The sequence below is a fragment of the Podarcis bocagei genome (genome assembly GCF_964188305.1).
Source record: "Podarcis bocagei genome assembly, chromosome: 11".
In the NCBI taxonomy this organism is placed as follows: Eukaryota; Metazoa; Chordata; class Lepidosauria; order Squamata; family Lacertidae; genus Podarcis; species Podarcis bocagei.
The window spans coordinates 55,336,241-55,363,879 of record NC_138136.1 but is presented as its reverse complement, the minus strand read 5'-3'; the positions used below and the strand labels follow the sequence as shown (position 1 = coordinate 55,363,879).

At 41.2% G+C, this 27,639-nt stretch overlaps 1 protein-coding gene across 6 annotated transcripts in view; it reads right to left on the bottom strand.

Annotated features, from left to right (window-relative positions):
- The window catches only part of DYM (dymeclin), a 169,420-nt gene that overhangs the window by 76,032 nt on the left and 65,749 nt on the right, over positions 1-27,639 (bottom strand). For all 6 annotated transcript variants that reach the window (XM_081212836.1, XM_081212841.1, XM_081212837.1 and 3 more), the window contains exons 10-14: positions 23,379-23,561; positions 22,883-23,061; positions 21,716-21,841; positions 19,010-19,123; positions 18,361-18,455 (exon numbers count right to left, since the gene is read on the bottom strand). In XM_081212836.1, coding sequence (XP_081068962.1) covers positions 18,361-18,455; positions 19,010-19,123; positions 21,716-21,841; positions 22,883-23,061; positions 23,379-23,561 — 697 coding nt within the window. The remainder of the gene's footprint in view (positions 1-18,360; positions 18,456-19,009; positions 19,124-21,715; positions 21,842-22,882; positions 23,062-23,378; positions 23,562-27,639) is intronic.

Sequence of the window (27,639 nt, the reverse complement as noted above, 5' to 3'; positions counted from 1 at the left end):
GGGCTGCATATAGATAGGAGGAGCACACAAGTCTCAATAGCCAGGTCATGTTCAGGGAGCAGCTTTAACTCCCAGCCCAGTAATGCCATTCATTTGTTATCCCAGCCCAGTTGTATTCATTTAATTTCATCCATGTAGAAAGGTGCCTTATAGGAAATCAGATCACTGGTTCATCTAGATCAGTATTGTCTACATCAGCCTTTGCCAACATGGTGTCTCTCCAGATGTTTTAGACTGTATCAGATGGGAGCTATAGTCCCAAACATTTGGGGTGATAAGGCTAGCAAAGGTAATCTATACTAACTGGGCAGTGGCACTCCCAGGTCTTTCAAAAAGAGTGAGTTCTAGTGCTTCCTGAAGATTCTGGGGATTGTACGTGGGACCTTCTGCATCCAGAACAGCTCTACCGCTGAGCTACAGCCCTTCCGCTGCATAAGCGACTGGCTGCTAATTATGGAGAAAAGAAAAGCACTGTGACTTAGCCCAAGTGAATACTGGCCTCTCAGGATGAAAAATGCAGGGCTATGCCAACAAGGTCAGCTTGGTCCTCAATGCTTCCATTAAGTTCCATGGGATACAGCTGAGAGGCAAGTACAGGAGGACCTGCTTCTCACATCAGGATCTGAGATAACCAGGGAGAAATTCAGCTCTTATTCCAAGTATAGTCCCACACTTTTATCCATCTAGGAGAATGGTAGCCATTCATTCCTATGGAGAAAAGCCAAGTGCTGTACTTGGGGTTGGGGTTGGGACATTGTTGGTAATGAGGTTGGGGACAGGACTGGGATTCTCTGTCCCTTTTCTGTCAATTATCTTGACGTTTTGGAGGCTTTTTGATTTATTACTAGCTTTATTTATTGTGCTTTGTTGCATGTTTTTATCTTGTGAGCTGCCTCAAGAGGACTTTTACCCTTAAAGGAGGCATAAAAATAGTTCAGTAATAAGTAGCATCACATCACATAGGCAGAGCTATGGAAAATACCGTATTTTTCGCTCTATAAGACACGCCAGACCACAAGACGCACCTAGTTTTTGGAGGAGGAAAACAAGGAAAAAAATATTCTGAATCTCAGAAGCCAGAACAACAAGAGGGATCGCTGTGCAGTGAAAGCCGCAATCCCTCTTGCTGTTCTTGCTTCTGTGATAGCTGCGCAGCCTGCATTCGCTCCATAAGACGCACACACATTTCCCCTTACTTTTTAGGAGGGAAAAAGTAAGTCTTATAGAGCAAAAAATATGGTATTTGATTGCCCCAAACTTTGGTTTAGGCTCCCCACCCCCCTAGTTATATTTTGTGAGTTTGGAGCTATAATCAGTGGAATGTTGAAGTTAGTCCCTAGGTTTAGCAATTTAAATGGAAATTGGTGTTTCAGTCAGGCAACACTTCTCCACACCTTCAGGAATCAAGGCCCGTATTGGGTCTTTTGCTCTACCCCTCTGGCTGCCCTCATGACATGCAGAAGCCAGCACTGAAGCCAGAAGAAGTCATATTTATCTTGGTGGGATTGCCCTGACTGCAAAACAACTCTCTCTCTCTCTCTTTACTTCTCTCACGAATAAAATATAGGCTGGGTTCATACACAAGGTTCAATATGTGTCTGGGCTTTCTGCAAGGCTTCTTAAAACAACCAATTATCTTGCTTCTTGAAAGAACATTATGTACTTAATACCTGCATTTTATTACTAAAATTTATGAAAAGGAAGTTATTAAAGAATAAAAGGCACTTTCCTAGAAGCATTTTCTTCTTCTTAACTCCCAAACCAACCAAGAGGATGCAGCAAGGAGACATGTGCTACACACAGCAGACTACAGGCTACACATTTTCCTCTTGCAAACAGTAAAATTAATTCCCAGCTCTGTGGCAGTAAAGCATTGAAATGTTTGATATCACCATCTAAAAAGTTAGCGTTTGGAATGTCTGGGTAACTGGAGCCTGGGAAATCAACAAGTGTGGTTTGGAGTTTTCCTATTGAAAACAGTTGTTCTTACTTAAGGATGAAACTCTGCCATTTTTGGAGATAATGAAACCAATAAAATATCTCTAGCGCCTTCTTAGTGTATAAAATTTTTCCAGGGTTATGTGCAGTATAAATCTGAAGAGTTATTAGAAAATAAAATATTATCATCTGTTCTAGTAAACCAAAGCGGTATCAAAATCCTTTATGTTTTTGAACTACCACTCCATGAGATCAAAGATAAGATCCAAAAAATGCACAGCCAAACCAATATGAAAATAAAATCTCCAGAGAACAATTTTAAAATATTAGGACCACTATTTTCAGAGACTGAGTTAAGTGCAACCAGTCTGCCAGTCACACACCAGTTACTCAAGCACATGCATTCATGTAGTCTTAAAGGGATAAAGCCATACAGAGAGAAGATGTTTGAGATCTACAGCACCTCTGTTAAGTAGGTACATTTGTTTGAAATGTGGATTTCTATTCAGTTTATCCTTCTCTCACCTTTCATACTTGTTTAAATCTACAAGAAACAGCTGGGGGAATCCATGCATAGCTTTTCTGCTGAAGTGTCACCAATATGCTCACGACACTCAAATCTACTGGTCTTATTCAACATCTTTATCAACGACTTGGATGATGGACTCAAGGGCATCCTGATCAAATTTGCAGAGGACACCAAATTGGGAGGGGTGGCTAACACCCCAGAGGACAGGATCACACTTCAAAACGACCTTGACAGATTAGAGAACTGGCCAAAAACAAACAAGATGAATTTTAACAGGGAGAAATGTAAAGTATTGCACTTGGGCAAAAAAAACGAGAGACACAAATACAAGATGGGTGACACCTGGCTTGAGAGCAGTACATGTGAAAAGGATCTAGGAGTCTTGGTTGACCACAAACTTGACATGAGCCAACAGTGTGACGCGGCAGCTAAAAAAGCCAACGCAATTCTGGGCTGCATCGATAGGAGTATAGCATCTAGATCAAGGGAAGTAATAGTGCCACTGTATTCTGCTCTGGTCAGACCTCACCTGGAGTACTGTGTCCAGTTCTGGGCACCACAGTTCAAGAAGGACACTGACAAACTGGAACGTGTCCAGAGGAGGGCAACCAAAATGGTCAAAGGCCTGGAAACGATGCCTTATGAGGAACGGCTAAGGGAGCTGGGCATGTTTAGCCTGGAGAAGAGGAGGTTAAGGGGTGATATGATAGCCATGTTCAAATATATAAAAGGATGTCACATAGAGGAGGGAGAAAGGTTGTTTTCTGCTGCTCCAGAGAAGCGGACACGGAGCAATGGATCCAAACTACAAGAAAGAAGATTCCACCTAAACATTAGGAAGAACTTCCTGACAGTAAGAGCTGTTCGACAGTGGAATTTGCTGCCAAGGAGTCTCCTTCTTTGAGGTCTTTAAGCAGAGGCTTGACAACCATATGTCAGGAGTGCTCTGATGGTGTTTCCTGCTTGGCAGGGGGTTGGACTCGATGGCCCTTGTGGTCTCTTCCAACTCTATGATTCTATTCTATGATTCTACCTCTTTCCATCTTGATTCCAAGAAGGCAGTAGAGGTACTTAATCAGTATCTGGCATCAATACAGGAATGGACAAAGTTGAGTAAGCTGAAATTTAATCCAGACAAGATGGTTGTGTTGCAAGGTGGGAGTTCCGCTAATTAAGGATTGGTTGCATAGTCTATTCTGGATAGTTATATTTTCTTGAGGATCAGGTAAACAACTTAGTAGTGCTCCCTGGACCTAGTGCTTTCCTACAATACTCTGGGGTTCCCCCTCTCTCTTTTTGGTTACAAGCAGCTTCAGCTGGTTTAACTTTTCATGTGAAACTGCGTACAGCACTGGTCACTGATGCCCTAGTGATATTCAGGTAGGATTCCTGCAGTTCTCTCTACATTGCGCTGTCTTTAGAGACAATGTGGCAACTGCAGGCAGCTGGAAGTATAGCTTCCAGAATACTGACTGGAGCCCAGACCACATAACATACATCTTATAGAAGATTCATGGCTGCCTATTTAGTTCTTGGCTCAGTTGATAAAGTGCTAGTGGTAACCTTCAAAGCTCTAAATGTCCAAGGACTGGGCTATGTCAGGAACTACATTATCACTAACCACCCTTTCCTGATTTTGCTATCAACTGCAGGTGTCCTACTCTATGACCCATCACCACTAGAGATTCAGCAGACCAATATATGGGATTGGGCTTCCTCAGTAATAGCACCCATACACCAGAATGCCCTCCCACTAAATTCAGCTGGTGTGTTAAAGGGCAATTTGTCGAGAGAGGTGTTTATATGATTTCCATGTGCTGTTTCTATTCTGATGCCGCTGCCTCACTATTTTAAGTGTACTTTCTGAAAAACCACTATTTATTGCTATGTGTTTTCCTTTGCAAGCCACTCAGGGCACAAGCAGAATACATGCTTAGCACAATAGCTAACAACACTGACAAGTAGACATTTCATCCTTGACATAATGTGGAATGATTCTTATTCCTTCATGGATATAACACTGATGTTCTGTGGTGTTCTTTTTAAGTTTTAGAGGATTATGTTTCAAATAACTGTCGTTAGCTGCCTTGGACAGCCCATTAGGAGTATAGGTGGGATATAAACATTTTAATAAATGAATAAATACTGGGAGGAAAAGCAAACTACTACTGTTAGAAGAGCTACTCAGACTCAAAATTTAAAAATTTCAAACATGATAATTTCTAATAGAGAAGGCTCTGTGAAGCCTAAAGAAAAAAGTGTCATTGTTTGAAATGTGGTGAGAAGTACATTTATCAGGCAGCTAAGACGAGGAGCAGTTGAGTAATCAATGTGCTTATTCTGAAAAGATTCAAGAAGATTGTTACAATTCTCACACAGAGAACCAAGTGGCAAAAACATACCTAAGTTGATTAGTGGAGTACCACAACCCCTTCTCAGAGGGAAGGATGCCTGCCAAGTTCTTCTGACGCTCCCTAGGTAAAGGTAAAGGTACCCCTGACCGTTAGGTCCAGTCATGGATGACTCTAAGGTTGTGCACTCATTTCGCTCTATAGGCCAAGGGAGCCAGATTTAGTCTGCAGACAGCTTCCGGGTCATGTGGCCAGCATGACTAAGCCACTTCTGGCGAACCAGAGCAACTCATGGAAACGCCGTTTACCTTCCTGCCGGAGCAGTACCTATTTATCTACTTGCACTTTGATGTGCGTTTGAACTGCTAGGTGGGCAGGAGCTGGGACTGAACAACAGGAGCTCACCCTGTCGTGGGGATTCAAACCACTGACCTTCTGATCGGCAAGCCCTAGGCTCTGTGGTTTAGACATCAGCGCCACCCGCTCCCTAGTCAAGAGTTTTATTTGACAAAGTAAGGGGACCATTATGACATGGCCAAGCAAGTCACTTGAAGTTCACAGACCACATTTCCTGCCAAGAGCATCAGTTGTGCTTTTCCACTTGAAACAGGCAATCAACTTGGGTTAACCCTGGTGTGGAGAGGAGCTGCAGCACTGGCTCCTCTTGCACAGCCCCAGGCTTCTCATTTTACCAGGTGGTGTGAGAAATAGTAGTAATACTGCAGCTTCCAAACCACCAGAGTAAGAACTCCACTTAGTGTGTAAAAAAAGAAGTAAATGCAACCAGTGCAGTACTCTCCTTTTTGAACAATAGTGACCTCAGATAGCGCATGTCAGTAGCAGCAGGAAATTCAAGCTGCTCTCAAGTACTGAAGACAATGAGCTGATGAATCAGGTAGCCCCCGGTTCAAATCCTGTCACAAATTGTAAGCCACACTGTCTACCTAACCCCAGTTTCCCACACCTGCAATATGGAGTTGTTGTACAATTAAATGAATTCATGTGAAGAATTTAACAGCTTGAAAGCATTATGCAAATGTTAAGAATGATTATTAATAAATCTCAAATACTTCCAGTAGTAGATAGGTAGCCGTGTTGGTCTGCCATAGTCAAAATAAAAAAATTCCTTCCAGTAGCACCTTAAAGACCAACTAAGTTAGTTCTTGGTATGAGCTTTCGTGTGCATGCACACTTCTTCAGATGTATCTGAAGAAGTGTGCATGCACACGAAAGCTCATACCAAGAACTAACTTAGTTGGTCTTTAAGGTGCTACTGGAAGGAATTTTTTTATTTTCTCAAATACTTGTCTTTCAGCAGTTAGCATGCTGGGGAGAGAAAACACGAGGGTAGCATATATAGAACTGTACTCATAAAAAGTAAGGTTTTGATTTGCAAGTCTTCTGCACATACATGCCATGTGTGTCAGCTCAGTGAAGTTCTCTGAAAACAAGAGCCACAAAAACTCAGTCTCTACTAAGCCTGATCATAATATTTAGGTCATATTGTTTCAGCTGAATTGTCAGACCACCACACACACACAAATTGTTTGCTATGCAAAACATTTTGGGTCCTCTTAAAAACGTAGTTGTCAGGTTGACATGTAACCTGACTTATGCCTTCGTAAAGTACCACAGTGAAAGTAGGGACTTTTAGAAGATACTTAATGTGCAGAATGCTTGCAAATTGCACACATATGTACAAAGGGTGGGTGATGATCAGATGTGGAGGTTTTCAATTTGCCCTGTATTGTGGTAACCCACATTTTGAGAGCAACCCATGGTGATGTTTAAAAAGGAGCAACAATAAAAAAAGTCCTATAATTGGCAGTGATGGGGCAAGTTCTTCACCATGCAACCAGTTCCTGGAGGCCAAACACAACATTTTCCAGACCGGAGGCAGTGGGGGTGGGGAGAGAGAGAGCATATGGCTTGTAGAAAAGCATGATAGGGAATATAAAGAAGTTTGTAAGATTAAGGACATGTGGATTGAAGAGAGACTAACATTTGTGCCAAGCTATGGCCTGGCCACTGGAATCCTTGCCCAGGGCTGTCTACATTGGGAACTACAAATGTAATGGTTACCATTATTCATTTTAAAATTTTATTTCTACCTCATCATTTAGGGCTAGCTCTCACAATGTGTTCAGAGTTTTATCTTCCTGCGTGTAGGTTAACAAAACCTATCTGAGCCCTGCCCTATATGCTCTATTGTTTTGCGTCCCATGATGCAAATGCGGTAGAGGCACATGGTAGATCAAATGCAAGAATGCACAAGCCCCCAGGGTATCAGCATCTCCAGTTAGAACAGCCTCAGGGTTAATAAAGACACAAGCTTTGGATTTGCTTTGGCCAGTCAGAGCAAACCATACTATGAGAGATCAACAAACAGCCTGACTCAGCACGAGACAGCTTTGTAGATTCATTACTAAGAGCGAAATTGTTAATCTCACCCTTCTTCCAAGGAACTTACGGAAATGTAGATGGAATTATTCCATTTTATATTAACAATAAAAGAAGGCAGGTTAGGCAGGGAGCAGAGTACGGGCTACATTGTTACCCACAGAGCCTCAGGGCAGAGTGAGGCTTTGAATTTTTGTCTCCTCAATGAAAATCTATCACCATTCCCAGAGTGTCTCTCCCTCTATGTAGATTTTAAGAGTCCCTAATTTTGTTATTACCTGGTTTTTCAAGTTCCCCCTTTGTCACAAAATGCCAACAGAAAAATGATTTCACACTGGTATACAGTACTGCAACTTCTTTGCATGAAACACTAGGATGCTTAATTGGCCAGCTGGCAAAACAGAAGTTTGCAATCCTTAGCAGGTGTGATAGAAATAACTTATCTTGTGCAGTAGCAATGGCAGCAACAGGAATACTGGCCCAGAGATATACTTTATCCTAGCAACATGTGGTTTGCTTAGAATATGACATCCATAATTCTTCATTTCTGCTCAGAGATACCTAATTGGTACAAAATTTATTGGACTCCCATTTTCAGTGATTTCCTACGGAGTTAACTCTCATACCTCCAAATCACTTTGCTTTTCCTTAAGAAAGTAAGTATCCTGCCTATATTAGTGTTTTGTCCATCTGACATACACCATAAATTACCTGGCAAGGGCAAAGTTATTTTTGTGGCCCATTACACTGCTTAATGTACTTGGTGCTGAATGATGGTTAGATATAAGTAGAACTGTTCTACAGCACAAAAAATTATGGCATGGCTAGTTATACAAAGTTTTGGGGTTGTTGTTGTTTTTGCTGCTGCTACAAAATGCAACTTGATTCAGCTAATGTGCAACTACTTTGATTCAGTTAACATGCAGATACTATAATTCCACAGACGAATCCTTTGAGGATTTAGAAGGTGAAACCAAGCCAGTATTGTAGCATGAAATGAGGTTATTGCTTTTATGAAGCACAGAGTTCTGGCACACAACCATCTTTTTTAAAACCAGGGCGTACAACTGCTGATAACTGAAGGTTTGTTCTGCGAAAGACTTAGGGAGAAAATACAACAACATTGGCACTTACTTAACATCTGGGTAAGAGAATTCCAAAGAACTAGTGCTAAAAGCTTGGGCTGAACTCACAGTGGGCTTCATTGCAGGGGCATGTGGCACCATCACCATATCTTCATTCACAGGTCTAAGTGAATGGGGCTGAGATGTAGGGGGCTTCTCTGTTACTCTGGTTCAGTACTGTGTAGGACTTTTATACACCAGCTTGAATCTAGCCCAGTAGCAAATTGGCAACCAGCACAGTGCTTTTAATGGGAGTGTCACATATTGTTTATAAGTAGCCCCAAAGAGCAACCATGCAGCAAAGTTTTGCATTAGCTGCAGCTTCCCCATCAAATTCAAGGGCACCCCCTTGTAAAGCACATTACAATAACCAAGTCTAAAAGTTAGCAATGTGTAGAAAACTGTTACCAACCTATCCCTGTCTAGGAATGGTCATAGCTGGCATAAAAGCTGAAACAGCCACAGCCACTCCTAGAGAATGAAGTCCCCTGAACCTTTAGGGACAATGCTGAATAAAGCAGTATCTTCAAGGTATGCTCCTGTTCTTTCAGATGTGAGTGCAATCCGATCCAGAATCTACTCAGAACCGGAGAAGTACTCACAGAGACTGTCTTGATGGGATTCAGCTGCTGTTTATTGGCACTCATCTAGACCATTACTCAGTCTAGGCACTGGTTCAGGACCTGCACAGCATCTCCTGACTCAATGTTACAGAGAAACAGAGCTGTGTGTCATCTGCATACTTGATGACACCATGCTCCAAATTTCCTAATGACTAGTCCCCACAGCCTTGTATCTATGTTGAATAGCACCGGGTACAATATAGTACTCTGCAGCACCCCATGGAACATATCTCAGGAGGCTGGAAGGCAATCACCCAATGTTACTTTCTACAATCAGCCCCGTAGATAAGAGCAGAACCACTGTGATACAGTGCTCCCAATTCACAGAGCTGATCTAGCAGGACAAAGGCTTCTGAGAGATCAAGGAGAACAAACAGGGTCACATTCCTCCTGTTTCTCTCCTAATAAAGATGCTCCGCCAGAGCACAATCAGACCCGCAACCAGGACTGAGCCTGGATGGAAATAGATCCAGAAAACCAGTCTCATCCAATAGTGCCAGCAATTGTGGCACCATGACCTTCTCTATCACCTTCCCCCAAAGGGGGCATTGGCAACTTGGTGACAGTTGTCACGAACCTCTGTGTGCAGGTTGGGTCCTTTAGTACATGCAATTATTTGCATGGTTTCCTAGATGTACTCAGCATGCAGGTGAGTGGGTATATTCTGCAGAATCATCCCAGCTTCTATTTAAATAATACCTTGCTTTTTGAAAAGAAAAAATATATATGTGCCCCTCCCCAATCCTCTGGCTCAAGATAGGTTTTTCGAGTCCTCTATCATCCACATGCTTATGTGGGTCCTAAAAACACATTGTTGTTTAGTTACTATCACTCTGAGCATAGCAGGGTGCTTGAAGGAAGCACAGAGTAATTTAAGGAAGTTGCCTAAATAAAATATTGCTTCAATGCAGGCAAGGGCTTCTGAACTTAAATATGACTGTTATCCGGTTTGCGTGTTTCTGACGCCCACAATTAATAGACACAAATACATAGTCCCATTTGAAAATATGACAGCATTACTTAGCAAAAAAAAAGACTAACCATTCATTCTTTGCTGAATGACCAAACTCACATGCATTATCTGAAAATCCCAGACAAATAGTATTGATATTTCAAAAATCAAACAAACATAAGTGATGTTAACAATCACCTAAGTATCATTGTCATCATTTACTTGCGTATGTCCAAATAGTGGAGAAACAGATCTCTTTTCAGGCATTCATCAGATTAATTTGAGATTATCAATACTCTTACGTGAATGCTGACATTGTAGCCTGAATGTCCAAAATTTGACTAATATTATATGCACTCACTAGAGAGTAAAGATCAATGAATTCAATAGGACTTACAAGTAGAGAAGCACAGAATTGCACTGTCACTGTAACATATTAAACAAATGACTACAGGTGCAAAAACCTATGCTTTTCTGAACCCAAATTCCTTAAACATCACCAAATTTAAAGATAAGATTCAGATATTAGAGAGCATTGGAATGCTATTATTTAACCTGGCATACACAAATCTAAATAGTGTTTGTGGTTTGAACTGAACAGCACACAAATTAAATTTTAGATGAAAGAATTTATACTTATAGGTTACAAAAACCTATGTGCAGAATATTCCGTAAGAACAATTGATCCAATCTTCTATCCATGGAAGATTGCCAATGTTAAATGCTACAGATATTAAAGAAAAAGGAAGGAAGTGAGAAATGAAAAACATCTTATCTATTAACCCTATTAAAATAAAATTTGAGTCTTGGCTTTACAAAAAAGGAGGTGATTATACGGGATCAAACCTGTATCTCCAGAAAAAGCAAGTGTCATAGAAAGGAAGGCCAAAGAAGATTTATAGATTACGTCCAGACAAAGAACTGCTGAACCATGTTACGGAAATGTAAAAAGAGAGCTGAGGGGAAGTTATTTTTACAGTATCAACAGGCAAGAACAAAGCACATAAAAAAATTAATCACCCAGATGTAGCAGTTATTTGGAGGGCAAGTAGCCAGAGCAGCTTAGGAAACAATATTATCAAAATTTAGTATTATTTTTATCCTTTGGCTAGACACATGTTTGGTAATACAGAAACACTACAGTGGAATTAAAGGACTTGCTTTCTACAGTTGTTTGTACTAAGACTAACAGTGACCTCTGCAAATCAACAATCTGTGCAAATTGATCAGACACTGGTATTTGCTGTGGCTGATCATTCTGCAAAGGGCCCACTGTTCATCTGACAATTCTGCATTTCAAGGTCTCATCTACTTTCCATCACTTCTTCCCAACACATCTTCTAGCTGGGTACAAGCACTCATTTCTGTAGACTGGTAAAAGGAGTAGCTTTCTCCCTTATGGCACCATTTAGAAAGCAAATGTTTCTACATACCTACAGAAACATGGAAGAGGAGGAGAGACAACCTCACTGTAGAGAATAGAGCTTGTTCAGAGTGGACCAAACCACAATAACTTACTCAGTGTGTTTGAGTAGAGACCTTAACTCTAATTAGGCAAAGCCAAAGGTCCTGAACCAAGAATAGGATAAAGTGAGTGCAAATGGAAAAAATGATATTTCAGCATTTAGAAGATAAAACGCAAGTAGTCCGAGGAGCAATGACAAAAATATACCATTATACAAATCTATGGTGTGACCACTTTTGGAGTACTGTGGTTGCCTCACCTCAAAAAGGGTATTGCTGAGTTGGAAAAGGTTCAGAAAAGGGCAAGCAAAATGATCAAGGGGACGGAGTGACTCCCTTTTGAAGAAAGGTTGCAGCACTCAGGACTTTTTAGTTCAGGGGAAAGGTGGGTAACAGGAGACATGACAGAAGTTTATAAAATTATGCATGGCATGGAGAAAGTGGACAGAGAAATGTTTTTCACCCTCTCTCATAATACTAGAACTCATGGCCATCCACTGAAACTGAATGTTGGAAGAAAGTACTTCTTCATGAAGCACATAGTCAAACTAGGGAACTCGCTGCCCCAGGAGGCAGTGATGGCCACCAACTTGGATGGTTTTATAAGGTAAAGGGACCCCTGGCCATTAGGTCCAGTCGTGACCGACTCTGGGGTTGTGGCGCTCATCTCGCTTTACTGGCCGAGGGAGCCAGCGTACAGCTTCCGGGTCATGTGGCCAGCATGACTAAGCCGCTTCTGGCAAACCAGAGCAGCGCACGGAAACACCATTTACCTTCCCGCCGGAGCAATACCTATTTATCTACTTGTACTTTGACATGCTTTCAGACTGCTAGGTTGGCAGGAGCAGGGACTGAGCAACGGAGCTCACCCCGTCGCAGGGATTCGAACCGCCGACCTTCTGATCGGCAAGTCCTAGGCTCTGTGGTTTAACCCACAGCGCCACCCGTGTCCCTGTGGTTTTATAAGAGGATTAGACAAATTCACGGAGGAGAGGGCTATTGATAGCTACTAGCCATGATGGAGGCAGAAATGTCTCTACACACCAGCTGATAGAAACCAGAGGAGGGGGAAATGCTCTTGTGCTCATGTTCTGTTTGCTGGCTTCCCACAGGCACCTGGCTGGCCACTGTGAGAACAGGATGCTGGGCTGAATGGGCCATTTGCCTGCTCCATCAGGCTCCTCTTAGGGTAGGCAACGCATTTCCTTGCCCCTGCTTTTTTGAGTCCCATTCCCAGGGTGACCATTAAGTAAAAAAAAGTTAAGGCACATGGAAATTACAAAAAAAATAATTAGAGGCATGTTAAGCATTAATACATTTCAGAGAGCATAAGTAAGCGCTGGCAACTGGTCCAGACCAAAGTCATAGTTGCTGTCATATTTCAAAGCCAGATGCGGAACTCAGAGTCTAGATATTTGCCAGAAAATATTCCACAAGGTTTTGTAGCTATCCAAGTCCAACGCTGGTAAGCCGCCCATCTAGGCAATCTGTCTAACCTGTGACCCCCTGCCCTCCTGGCTCACAGCACCAATCTAATAGAACTCAGTACAGTTGGATACTTGCACCAGATGGATAATGAGTGTATTAATATCCTACCAGGTGCCTGTTTCTGAATCCCCAGAAGGTTCGATCAGGCTTAACCAGGGTTCAACAGTTTTTCCATGCTGGAAACTATAGTTATTAGCCTAAAACCTTAACTCCATATGTTCCACACGCCAGGACACGAAGCAATTGTCATTTTGACAAGGCAGCTAAATAGCAGAACTTAGTTCACAGGGGAACCATTAATGCTGTAACCAATGTAAAGGCAGGGTGATGTGGTTGGTATTATATAAAAGAACTCATGCAGAATCCCTTTAAAGTAGATTGGTTTTTTTCAGGAGACCTTTTCTTCCACTGTGATCATTCACCAATACAAACTTCTGCCCTCAATCTGAATAGGCTCCTCATCTTGTTACAATACTTTCCACTAATTGCAGTGACACCTCCCAGAAGCGGGGTAGCTAATCAGCTTATAAGATTCACTACAGCTGAACTAGGTCATCACGCTACTACTAATACCACTGGCATATGCTTCTTTCGTTTATGCCTCTCAGGACGCCAAGCATTATTTCTGCATCCCTTTGAATAGGTGCTATCTCACACATAACGGCTGTGCTCATTTAAGCAGCACCTCTTGGTAATTCCACCCCCTTCTAGGGGTGGCAACATGGGAGCAGGCATTCTCTGCGACAGCTCCCAAGTGGTGGAACTCCCTTCCCCACAGAGATGAATCTGGCATCTTCATTGTACAGCTTTTGTCATATGCTGAAGATGCAAATCTTTACCCTGGCCTTTAACACCTGAGATGTATGTTTTGGGGAGGCAGCCTAATCTTGTGACTGTGGTTAGTTTTAGACTGTTTTAATATTTAATATTCACTCTTATGGTGGAGCACTGGTAGTGAATTGAAACGATAGTGTTAATTAAAATTGAAATAATTCCTCAAAGTTTTTGCAGCAGGGCAAGTTTTACAGTAATGTTTGGTAACTGTATATATGCATGTTTAAATTAACCACTTACCTGAGAGAAAACCCCTTTAAACTCAGTAGGCTTTCTGATAATTATGAATAGGACTGCACTGTTCAGTCACACAATAAAGAACACAGAGCCATACAACACACACAACAAAGCAAGGACACAGGCACAGAGCCTTGCCCACTAACAAAACATTCAGCTCTGTCGTAATCACATTTGCACTTTCTGTAACTTTGGGGCAAACTGAGCAGAAGATAAAAATATTCGTTTATCCATAACTCCATCACTGTACACCTATTTGCCAGAGGTTTGGCTGGCTTCACCACCTCAGAAGGTGCTACTGTGCCTGCAAATTTCACCCAATTTTGCTTAAATGTTATAGGCATTTGTTGATTTTCTCACTGCGGTCAACATGTCAGAGGCTTTGAAAAATGAAGCAAAGTGGCTCTCCACTTTCTAGTGTGATGTCACTCCAAGGCTCGAAGCGAAGCTGAGACAAACCCCTATCCAACAAGGCAGGTTCCTCAATTAAAGTTCTGTTAGCTCTTAATTCTCTCCTTTATAGAACTGAAATAAATGTGCCCCAGTGTCTAGTGGGCATAGAACTCAATTTCTAGTGGGATAGATCTCAATTTCCTAAACATACTGTCAAAATTGACATTCTACACTTGGGTTCAAATTTAAGATATGGTGCTTCTGTGATAACTCTTCTCTTTTTAAATAATATAGGCACCTGCCTGGTTCAGCTAGTAAAACTGAAGCTGGAAATTCTTGGATTAAGTCATTGAATAGGATCCAAGATCAATAGTGTGCATGTGTCACTTTTCTACACATATGCTCTCAAAATATCCTATGTATCCAGAAAGGTGCATTGAGCATCTTCATTGCACAGCTTTTGCTATATGTTGCAGACATACCTCTTTACCCCAGAATTTGACAGTTATTTTGTTTTGTGGGAGTTGCCTCTTTTGCTAAATGTATACTGCTCTGTTCTAGTATATTGTTGTAATCCACCCAGGGATCTTATGGTGAAGGGTAGATCAGAAATCTTACAAACAAACAAGCAAATAACCTACCAGAACAGCTAGTTTACCTCCAAGTCCTAAACTATTTGTTTTGCCATCTTATGAACATGATTGCCTATACTAAGGCAATTAGCAAGGTAATAATCCTTTTATAGAATCATCTGCCTTTCTGCATCAGCACATTCTTTAAATATTGAAAAATGAAATGCAATCTACATGTTATGAATAGCATTATAGTTTGGGACTCTATTTACTCTTACATAATCAAGGATGATTCTGATAATGATTAAATTCAACGGCAGTGTCCATCCAAGTAATCTGTTACATCTAATTTCACTGCTAGCAGCTGAGCGTGAGGAAATGATTTACACAAATCTGTCAACATTAATGACTGCAGAATGTGTCAATTACTCTGTGGCATAAAGTTCTATTTTACTGAGGCCCTGGTTGAACTATAAATGACAAGTCTCAGTTCAACCTTTAATCCACAATAGTCTTCATAATTTAAAACTATTGGCAGTCCGTATTCATAGGAGGATTTAAAAAAGCCTCCATAGAAGTTGAATTACTTCTCACATTAAGGAAGGAAATACTAGAGCATCTGGTGAATCTTGAATTATGGCCGTCTGTGCTCTGTCAGCTGTACGGCTAAGTAGATTTTGAGTTGAGAATTCCTAAAGCAATAAAATTAAAGTTGCACTTGCTGATTTTACTTCACCTAAAATAATTCATCATAGTCATGTGTTACCTACAAATATGCTTGCTGCTCAGTTCCACAACCAGGTCTACTGAAAGCTTATAGACCATATTTTCTGTGTCTCAAAAGCCCACTCTCCTAGCCCACTCTCAAAGTAAGGCAATGCTTGTGGTAATAATCCAAGCCACATTTTCTTGAATTGGCTGCTTTAGAAAATAAATATAGTATTTGTCACCACATCATCAATTTTCTTAAAATGAAGTGCTTTCAAAATTAAATTGGAATTAACTTTTATATAACATGTAAGGGTTATTTGTGCAGGAGCTGCTGCTAGAAACAACTAGCAATCTGGAAAGTCAGAAACATCTATTTACATGGACTGATCTGTATTACAGCACTAAACTCCAACTAGAATAAACAGGATCCACCAAGAGACTGTGCTTGAAGGTAAAGTGGGCTGTAATTGCTGTACCACTAGGCCAGCACCATTCTCCTCCCAATCACTATTTCAGGATTTATTTATTTTTAAGAGAGGGATAAAAAGGGGAGAGGGGAGAGGAAGAGATACAAACTAATATAATAAAAACAACAACAACAACAAATTTAAATAGGTGCCTCAATATGCAGGTTAGGTTTGAAGATGGACCCCAGGTCTGGAAAGCTTGATGACTACTATATTGCAGAACAATCTGAAAACCAAATGGGCAGCAGTTCAGTCACTACCACACCCATAACTACACACACAGGGCAGAGTGGAAGGTGGGGAGGCCCAGAAATTTGGCATAGCTGTTGGGACAGGAGTGGGTCTGATACAGAGGGCTAGCTCACCCCCTCCCCCATCTGCTTTATATAAGCTACTGCTGGTGGGAATCCTGCAGGCGGAATGGAGAGCTCTTGTCAGGGAACTGCCATCAGCTCAGAGGCGGGAGGTGGAAGGGCAGTTGTGTTATAGGGAACCTCCAAAAGTCTTGCGAAGCAGTTCCTCCTCTGGCGAGGCGGAAAGCCCCACCTCCAGTGGGGAGGAGGTGATAGGACCAGGGGAAGCTAGGGAGAGCCTCAACATCGACCCTGAGCAAGCCGGAGAGGAGGGAAGTACCCCTTTGCCAGTGCCCACTCTGCACAGTAGGTTTCGGCGCAGGGAGGGGAGGAGAAGGTTGGGGGTCAAGCAACTGTTATGCTGGGGGAGGTACAAAGACTGCCCACTCCCAGATTCTGCTAGCGACTGAGCCAGACATGAACTTGTGACGCTCTTCACTGTAAGTAGTTTTGCACTAAGAAGAAAGCCTGGAAAAGACAGGTCGGAGTCTTGCCTGTTTGCTCTTGAGCAACCACAACAACATCTGACAGCTCTACACCAAAGAAGTGATGCCGGCAGAACTGTTTGAGGCTCCCGCTGCTCCAAGCATGACAGATAAGGGTGTGTGTGCATTGCAGTCTTATTTATTTAAATATTTAGTCCTCACCTTCCAGAGTAAAAACCTTCCCAAGAGAAAAATAAAGTATTATAATACCCAAGTCACACTTAAAACCAAGCAAAATTAAACACAAGAAAAACTACAGAATCTAAGGGATCAGCTCGCAATGTAACAAACATCCTTGAAGGAATTCTGGGTCACAACTGGTCCCAAGGAAAGCCCCAGAAAGTACAATGAGGGCAAAATGACTAGCAGGGAAGTTGTTGATTTGGAAGATTTTGGGACAACAGAGCTCAGATTCAAACAGAAGTTCTGCTGTGCCATCAAAAATGGAAAGAAGTACAAGATACAGGAGAGGCTGTTTATATTACATAGCGACCTCTGCTATTGAGGGACCATGACTTCACAAGAATCTGTAATAATCATACTGGTCTAACACACCAGTATATTTATTTGTCCCATGCCATTCACTAAACAGATTACACAGCACTTTCCCTAGTGTGTCAGCAGTAACAGGCAATATTAGTGTTTGCCAGTGGCAGCGGCTGCCCATTGGGAGTTGTAGGGCAGAAGGGAGGCCAAGAAGAGGTGGTGCCTGAGCCAATGGGAGCCACAGAAAACTAATTCTAGCCCGTCTGTCCCCAATCTCCTCCCTGCTGTGGTCTACAAGAGCAACACAGAGATGGAGGAGGAAGATGACAGGTATGGCCCCCCACTGGACAGCATGCAAGTAAGAAGACAATCAGGGCTCTTCCACACTTACCTTTGCTGCACATTTCTAGGCACAGGTCTGGGCTTCCTAGGTGTCCAAGCGTGCCCCAGATCTGCTGCTTTCCCTGTGAAAACCCACTCTTTACTGCTCGAATCAAAGCAAACTGCAATCTGAAAAAACTCGAATTGCCATTTGCTCCAATTCAGCGGTAAAGCTCAGGTTTTCCTAGCAAAAGTGGCAAGGGAAAAAACCATTCATACACAGACCAGGAAAGCAGAGACCTGTGCCTAGAAAGTGTGGGGCAAAAGGTAAATTTGGATAAGCCCTGTGACTGGTGGGGTAGAGCCCCATTCACCCTTATGGAGCAGCCTTTTGGCCACCTATTCGATGTAGTTAACCATTTTTGGTGGCATAGGCAGACGTCATTAGCAAGCAGCTAAAGTATAAATGGAGAACACTGTATTGCAGTTTAAGATTTAACCTAGGCTTCATGAAGCTGAACAGAATTTACCTGGGTTAATATTCAAACCTGAGCAATAGGAAATTCAAGTATCTATCCTGCGGAATTTAGGTTGAAGCTAGTTTAAATATTTTGTAAAAGGCTTGTATTTACCTGATGATCCTCTGAGCGGCATACTGATGAAGTGAGCGGAACTGTGCTGACATATTGGCTAAAGCTGCCAAACAATTTGTATGAAGGTATTTGTCCTGTTGGAGATGAGGAGGGGAAAAAACACACACATCAAACTATCCTTTCTGTATACAGCAAGACCTGTCAAAAGGAAATCACTCACCAGTCTAACATCCGTTTACCGGAGGCAAAGTTGCAATGAAGACAAACCCAACTTGTGCTCTGATTTTAGGGGTAAAATCTTAGCAACAGCTTGTGCAATCATGGCTCAATATGCTTAGGTCTTTTAAGGAATTGTCACTGCATATTTTTAGAGTGTGACTATATATTTAACCCTGGTCAGAAACAAAGCTGAACAACTTTTATTCTTCTTCAGTCCTTAATTTTTATTTTATACAACTTTTTAAAAAAAGGTTTGCAATAATGCAGCTTCCCTTTTCTAAACATGGCAGGTGAGGAACAAAGAGGGGGGAATTCCTAAAGGCTTTTAAAATAACAACACCAAACTAAAGTGAACAGTCTCTGTGTCTCTAGTGCTAGGAAGGGCTGGTCTGAGGATGTGGAGAGGAATTAGCAATTAAAGTTGATCAGCTCCGTTCTACGTGAAATCAGCCCAAAATACAGTTCTTACCCTTGTTCGTGTCATGTTGTACTGTATAGTCCTTATTACTACTAGTATCAGGAGACTCCCCAGGGAAATTTCTGTTAATACACGTTCTGAGTACCAAGTAATATTTTTCAATATCTGAAATAAAGAAAGGAAAGAGCATATTTGATTGTCTTACACTGCCTGTTATTATCAGTAATTTAATATATCTGTTTTAAAATCATTTTAATTTTATTACAGTTAAATTTTATCTATGTTATTTTAATTTGTGTAAGACAGCTTAAGTCTTGGTCTGGGAAAAAGGTGGAATGCAAACAAACAAACAAACAAACAAACAAACAAACAAACAAGTATAACAGTGCTGTTCTCTGGACTATGGTTCCCACCACCACCACCCAAACGAAAAGACTAGAAATCTCCATGTTTGATGCATGGCAATTTTAAAGTGGATGCAACCAAAGGATATAGGTTGGACTCCAAAGTTGTTTTTGTCTAGTTTTATAACTGCTTTGAGCAGTATAAATAAACTGAATGAATGAATGATGAAATAAAATCAATCTTTTCAGCAGCTCAGACTTTATATAGAGAAATATTGTCTACGAGTGAATCTAATCATGTTACACCTTGTGGTCACATCACTACCAGCTATGTCTGGTTCACCAGCTATGATTATTTCTGGACAGAGAGAGTCTTGACACTCTGACCCATGTGCTGGTAGCCTTGAGGTTGGATTAGGGTAACATGCTCTATGCCAGGGGTAGGCAACCTAAGGCCCGTGGGCCGGATGCGGCCCAATCGCCTTCTCAATCCAGCTCATGGATGGTCCGGGAATCAGCATGTTTTTACATAAGCAGAATATGTCCTTTTATTTAAAATGCATCTCTGGGTTATTTGTGGGGCCTGCCTGGTGCTTTTACATGAGTAGAATGTGTGCTTTTATTTAAAATGCATCTCTGGGTTATTTGTGGGGCATAGGAATTCATTCATTTTAAAAAAAATTATAGTCTGGCCCACCAGATGGTCTGAGGGACAGTGGACAGGCCCACGGCTGAAAAAGGTTGCTGACCCCTGCTCTATGCCCTTGAAGGTGACTCGAAAGTTGCAGCTAGTCCAGAATATAGCAGCTCAGTTCCTATCAGCAGCTCCTACTATCAGCATATAACACTAATTTTGAAAGAACTGCACTGGCTGCCAATATATACAGAGATGTGCATTCAGGATCAGAAGTACACAAAGACAAGCTCACTGACGTCTTGGTTGCCCTTCCGGATGTCATATTAGGTTTACTTAACAGTTGCGGTTTTCATTATTAATAAAACTGGACTCAATACAGGCATAGGTAGCTGCTTGTCTGAAGCCAATGGCAGAAAGATCTCTTATTTTTGATCTTCTTTCCAAGGAAGCCAAAACCACATTTTCTTTTCAAACAAAAATCTTTTAACCAGACAGGAAAGCTTTTGCGGCTTCTTTGGGGGAACCCAGGAAAGTGTCTATATAATCAGCAATTTATAAAATGGCACTTACTAAAATTAATCTTAAATATCAATAAATAATTGTGGGTGTAATACCACAAAAGGAAAATACATACAGAGATTGGCAAAGGCAATGCGGCTATAAAAGGAAGACGTGCAACGGACAGGATGGGAGGCCCATTATGATGCAAAATGTCTTTATTATTTTTATTTTCTCAATATTTAACCACAGGACAAAAGTTGTGCATTTCAAAGTTGCTAAAATAAATTAGCATAGTTTTTTAGAGGCCCTCTTAAGATGACTACAAAAGATTTCTGTTGCATATATTTATATTTTTATTTATATTTTTTAATTTATATTTTTTTAAAAATTATGTTTAGAAAAGTATATCCCCACCCCATGCTGAACGAAAAGACTTTCAAAACTGAGGGATATTTCAAAAACAGTTTGCAATATAGTCGGGAGTGGGGAGAATTAAGCTGTTTAAAGGGGGGGGAGGGGAATGTTCCTTTGGTCTACCACAAGTTTCTTCTAGGAACTGAAGTACTTCCACGAATCCTAGCTATTATGCTTTATTTCATCTACAGACTGCCAATTTTTTAATTTTTCTCATTATGGATAAGTTTGCTCCAATATTCAAAATAAGCATATAAACTGGAGAGTGTGGGGTGGAAGAGTGTGAACAGACAAACAAAACTCAATGATCTGGTCAGAGCGCCTCCATCATTTGGTTTAAAGAATTGGCTTATAAATAGTTGGATGGATCCAACCTAAGGTCCCTCTGAAATAAAAAAAAAACTTAAGATAGTCATGACAAACTTTTCACAGTAATTTCAGTAGGGCCAAAATGGAAATAACAGTCTGAACCCAACCTAATATTTTGAAATACATTCATGAACTGCATCATAATTGGAGTTAAAATGCAGGATTAGCCAAAAACTCACTGGACATAACCTCTTCCTTTTAGACTCTATATACTGTGTAAAGTAAATCAGTTATGTTATATTTCTCAAATTTGTCATCCAAAATGGACCTGACTCAAGGGGCAATAAGAGTTTCTTGATTAGCCTCAGTATAAAAGGCTTAAGACCTATGGGAAAAGACTAGAGAATCTCAAACGCTTAGGAACAAATTGAATGCATAAAAATCAGCTATGCTGACATGACAACCACCATCAGAGTGAACTTGGCAACAAAAAACCCAAATTCAGAAGCACATTTATATTTTAAATTGATTTCTTATAGCTCATAAACTTACCACTTCATGAATGGATCGATTGAAGCCATCATCTTCAGTAAGGATTAACAAAATTATCAGAGCCATGTAAACATGGTGAGAGTTCCTTTCTTCGACATGATAAAGGATCTCAAGAATTGGCAAAACCTTGAAGAGAGAAAAATAGGGATGGAGAAGTTTAGTATTCAAAAGTTCCCAAAACAAACATATACATACAGTTTTAGATCCCTCTGATTTTACATAACCATTTTGTTAGTAATTTAATAGCTTCAGAAAAAGAAGATGAAAACACACACAACTGACCAAAAATTCTTAACTCCCTTTCGTTTGTATGTGTTTTTAAAGCAGTCGGGGGTGGGGGGGGGAGAGTTAAATAAACTCCTATGAGGAAACATAAAATTCAATTCCTAATAAACAAGACTCTTGGCAATGCTTTTATGATGGATCATCACATTCTAAATTTCTAGAGCTGACAGAGCTAATAATAATATACATCTAATTCCATCATTCTGGCAGGTAAAGTGGACTGAGTGTGATATTTTATCATTAATAGTATCCAGCATGGGTTTAAGACAGTTTTGCTGCTTCCATTTAAGAAAAAACATCCTGCAGGGTTCTCCCCATCCAGCAAATTATTTCAATCTCTTTCACAGCAATGAATGGCTAAACTGCAGGAACGAGCAAACACATGGGTTTTTGAAGATTGAGGGATGCTATGGTGTTTTAATCACTGAAGTAGGGTAATGTGGATACCAGGGCTTGGTTGATCCATAGCCAAGTAAATTCATTCTGCATACAATTTAAATATACTTTCCTCCCCCAAGAGTGGGAATATCTGTGATGGTGTACACGAACAAACTTTTCACAAGCAAGATCCTCTGCTGAATACAGTCATACCTCACGTTACATCTGCTTCATGTTACGTTCTTCCAGGTTGCATCCCATGGCAACCCAGAAGTACCGGAAAGGGTTACTTCCGGGTTTCGCCGCTCGTGCATGCACAGAAGCGCAAAATGATGTCACGTGCATGCGCAGAAGTGGTGAATCACAACCCGCACGTGCGCAGACACGCCGCTGCGGGTTGCATTCTTTTCATGTTGCGAATGGGCCTCTGGAACGGATCCCATTCTCAACCAGAGGTACCACTGTATTAGATCGGCAAAGCAGTGGAATAAGTAAATTACTTACCAGATTTTCCATATCTGTTCGAGCCAACATATATGTTCGAACATTGCTGTTCTGATGCAGAAGGATGTACAAAAGAAGGGTTGCTTGATCAGAGTTTTGCTGCTCACACAAAGTGGTGTATAAACTGTTAAAATTAATCTGGAAAGTGTGAGGATTTGGTGAAGGAAGAGCAGTGCTATCTGGAGGGGGGAAAACAAACAGTTTGAAAGGGATTCATCTTACTGATTTGGTGATTTCCCCATAGTGAGGTGAGTCTTCAAGGGTTAGTTCAACAGTATTCAAACTTTTCAGACAATGGACCCACCTTTAGCCCAGACATGCATTTGAGGACCCTAATTCTAAAAAAACCAACAACATTTATTTCTAGAGTGATAGTGCAGCTGTAATGACCTACTTTGGGTCCTCTTAATGCCAACAAGCCCATAACCAAACTAAGATTCTACTGCAAGGTTCCCAAGTTCAACTCTCTCTTTGATTCTTGACAGATAGTACATACCTTGTGTGTTCTTGAAGGACATAATAGCTTGTCTGTAAGGGTTTGGTGTATCTGGTGCATCAGTCAGATTTGCTAGCACAAGTAGCAACAGAAGACTTTGATTAGCTAGAGGTGAAGACTCCTCCTGCTGAGGAGCACGCTTGCTGCCCACGCCTCCCAATGTAAACACTGTCCATAGGCCAGCTAAATGGAAGACAAGGATATCTGATTTAGGTTTTGCAGCTAGCCTGTATGAACTGTATATTGAACTCTGATTCAAATTAAGACATTTTAGAGGTCTAGACCTGATATGCAGTCCTATCTGCAGCTCACTCCAATAGGTTAGAACTTCTTGATCACCAATGCAGAACATATAGAAATAATCTCAAAATTCAGAAATTAACCATCTTCAGTATGCAATTTAAAAGTAGTCACGCAAATTATATCCACATGCAATCTGATGGTACTATGCTGCGATGCCACTCCCTAGATTCAGCTAGACACTGTGATGAGCTTGTGCCCCAAATTGGGAAGCTGTGCCAGCATAAAACTGCCCAACTATGAATTTATGCCAATGTGGCTACCCAACACAAAGACAAAAGTAGGTGCAACAAAATTAAATTATCCTGCATCTGCTGTGCACAAAAAATAATAATTTACAAAGCCAAAGAAGGAAGGTTGTTTTTATCTGTATCAGTTCAATAAATAAGTATGGCACTATTGTGAAAGCCTTTTTCTTTACTAAGCTGCAGAATACATGCAAAACTAACCTTTCCAGTGAAGCCTTTGGCTCAACTCCTTCATGTAACTAAGTCAATAACTAAGTCTGAGCGCATACAATGGAAGCAACCTCGTACTGGGTAGTATTCAACTAATTTTGACTCACTGAAATTAATGAACATGGCTAATTAATGAACATAAGCAAGCGAAGTTCACTGATTTCAACAGGTCTAATTGAGTAAAATAAGGGACGCGGGTGGCGCTGTGGGTTAAACCACAGAGCCTAGGACTTGCCGATCAGAAGGTCGGCAGTTCGAATCCCCGTGACGGGATGAGCTCCCATTGCTCGGCTTCTGCTCCTGCAAACCTAGCAGTTTGAAAGCAAGTAAATAAATAGGTACCACTCCAGCGGGAAGGTAAATGGCGTTTCCGAGCACTGCTCTGGTTCGCCAGAAGCGGCTTAGTCATGCTGGCCACATGACCTGGAAGCTGTACACCGGCTCCCTCGGCCAATAAAGTGAGATGCGCGCCGCAATCCCAGAGTTGGCCACGACTGGACCTAATGGTCAGGGGTCCCTTTACCTTTACCTGAGTAAAACTTAGCTGAAGACCCACCCATTGACCTTTCTGCTTACACCTGCCTCCTCTTCCCTTTTCTTCCTGTTTCCCATGTTGGGTCCTTAGGGCAGAACCCTTTCTCCTCTTGTACTCAGTAAGTGCCATGCACATTGATGATACATGCATGCATGCATGCATGCACACACGCACGCACACACACACACTAATTTAATTTTGTACTCTTATATAAGCTGGATGAGAACCAATCAACAAAAAGAGGGGAATATAATACCACCTCACTATATAAATACTCCAACGACCCCTTTGGTTTCTTATCTTTCCACTGACTAGTTTTGCCAAATCACAGAGACTAAAAAACACACTTCATAGGCACACAAACTCTCCTTGAATTAAGCCAATTTGTCAGTTAAATTCCAAAGTCCCTAGAGCTCAGACATATGGGCACTGGATAGGTCAATTAAAAAGTAGCTTGTAATTTCAATGCTTGGTGGAATGTGAATCATTATTCTTAAATATTTAGGCATAAGAAAACATGTTGCTCCAGTAGACAATTAGATAATAGACTCTGAAGACTGACAGCGATATCACACACTATATAAGAAAATGCACGAATTTCTCACCAATATTTTACAGGCTGTGTGTAATTTAGAATGCAAGCTTAACACAGTGAATGGCATTTGACTAAGATAATTATCCAACACTAGTATGCTACACAGAAGAAAAGACTACTGAAAACTAATTATGAAAGGATCGTTTCTAGGCGACATAAAGTCTGGGAAAACAAAATAAAGCATCCAAGTATTCAAAACTACCGTAGATTGGCTTAGCTTTGACGTATTAAAACATGACAAGATTTCAGGCACAGCAGATACAAATATAAAGGTTATTTAAGGTTGACATAAATGCAACGAAATAACACAGAATATTTTGGTTCTACCATGCTAAATCCAAGACTAGTGCAATAATGGCAAGGGGGCCCAAACAAATTTTGGTGGAAGGGGAGGGACATTGAAGAGCCATAGCAATGAGGCCCAGCATCCCCTCAGGTACCATTCTAAGATTATAGATGATTTCAGTGTTTCTGAACTACCGTTTTTTTGCTCTATAAGACTCACTTTTTCCCTCCTAAAAAGGAAGGGGAAATGTGTGTGCGTCTTATGGAGCAAATGCAGGCTGCGCAGCTATCCCAGAAGCCAGAACAGCAAGAGGGATCGCTGCTTTTGCTGCACAGCGATCCCTCTTGCTTTTCTGGCTTCTGAGATTCAGAATATTTTTTTTCTTGTTTTCCTCCTCCAAAAACTAGGTGCGTCTTATGGTCTGGTGCATCTTATAGAGCGAAAAATACGAAGTTAGGACACTCTTAGACTTTAAGACCAATTCTATGCCTATATAAGAAGTGGAATTGTTGGCTATTAAAACAAGGCTTTGTCTCAGAAAAGTGTGCACGGGATTGCAGCCATAATTAGGGTTAAGATCTTGGGTTACACAGAAGAATGCTGCAATGAAGCAGGAATGGAGGGTGTGTCCCCCCCCCCCTTTAGCACTTTTAAGAACTAGGTCCGTTTTTTTCAAAGAATGTAAGGTTGGGGGAAGAGTTTTGGGTAATGTGAACACTTGCATACTAATAGTCTTCTTAATTGGGATGGAATAAATACTTTCTGGAGGGTTTTTGTTTTCGTTCTGTTATATATTTTGTATTCTCATTTTATATTTTTCTGTTGTGAATTGCCCTGGGATCTTCAGATGAAGGGCCGTATGCATATTTAATTATTAATAATATTAATTTAGAATTACAACAATATACTGAGTAAAATTTGCAGAATTTTTAAATATATGGTCCTGATTTTTACATGTGTCTCACAGCTGTATGTGCCATGCCATCTACCACTACTATCTGAAACGTAATTACGTACTTTGGACTGTTAAAATTTATCTGCCTTCCATCTAAGAAAAGTATCCTAAATTAGGTTCTGCAAAAACATTACAGGTTTCCCATTGTGTGCCACATCCTCCTTATCTCTCGGAACTTTCATTAATTTGTCCTGTACTTTTAAAATGAGATTATGTCATCTTGGGGAGTGCAGTTGTCTTAGGTTTAGGGCCAACACTGTGATATGCCCATTCTGGCTCAGCTTGATCTACCACTAGGTCTGGGAAAAGTGCAGACCACCATTCTAGCAGAGAACTCACTATGCCATTGCCTCCCACCAATTCTAGAATCTCACAGTCAGCTGACCATGGCTTCTCAGATAATCTTGCTTTACTGCAGATTCCACTGAGACTGGATTAACCACTGCAGCTTTTCACTATGACAAATTCCTAGATCCAGAGCTTCCAAAGCCACATACCCTTATTTACTTGATCTATGAAGTTAAGGCTTCAAGGGACAGAAACCCTAAACGCCATTCTTCCACTAAGTCTTTGCAGATTTGTTTTAACTGCAATACCTCTTCTATTGGTGTTGTGGCCACCGTTGATATTTTACCCTTTGCTGTTTCTGACGTATTAGCCACCATACTGTGGGCATGAGCTGAGTCCTGTGTGTCAAATGTTTTGAGTAGACTTACTGTCTTAAAGCTATGGTTTTCCCAGTAGTGAAGTATGGAAGTGAGAGCTGGACCATAAAGAAGGCTGATCACCGAAGAATTGATGCTTTTGAATTATGGTGCTGGAGGAGACTCTTGAGAGTCCCATGGACTGCAAGAAGATCAAACCTATCCATTCGGAAGGAAATCAGCCCTGAGTGCTCACTGGAAGGACAGATCATGAAGCTGAGGCTCCAATACTTTGGCCACCTCATGAGAAGAGAAGACTCCCTGGAAAAGACCCTGATGTTGGGAAAGATGGAGGGCACAAGGAGAAGGGGACGACAGAGGACGAGATGGTTGGACAGTGTTCTCGAAGCTACCAGCATGAGTTTGACCAAACTGCGGGAGGCAGTAGAAGACAGGAGTGCCTGGCGTGCTCTGGTCCATGGGGTCAT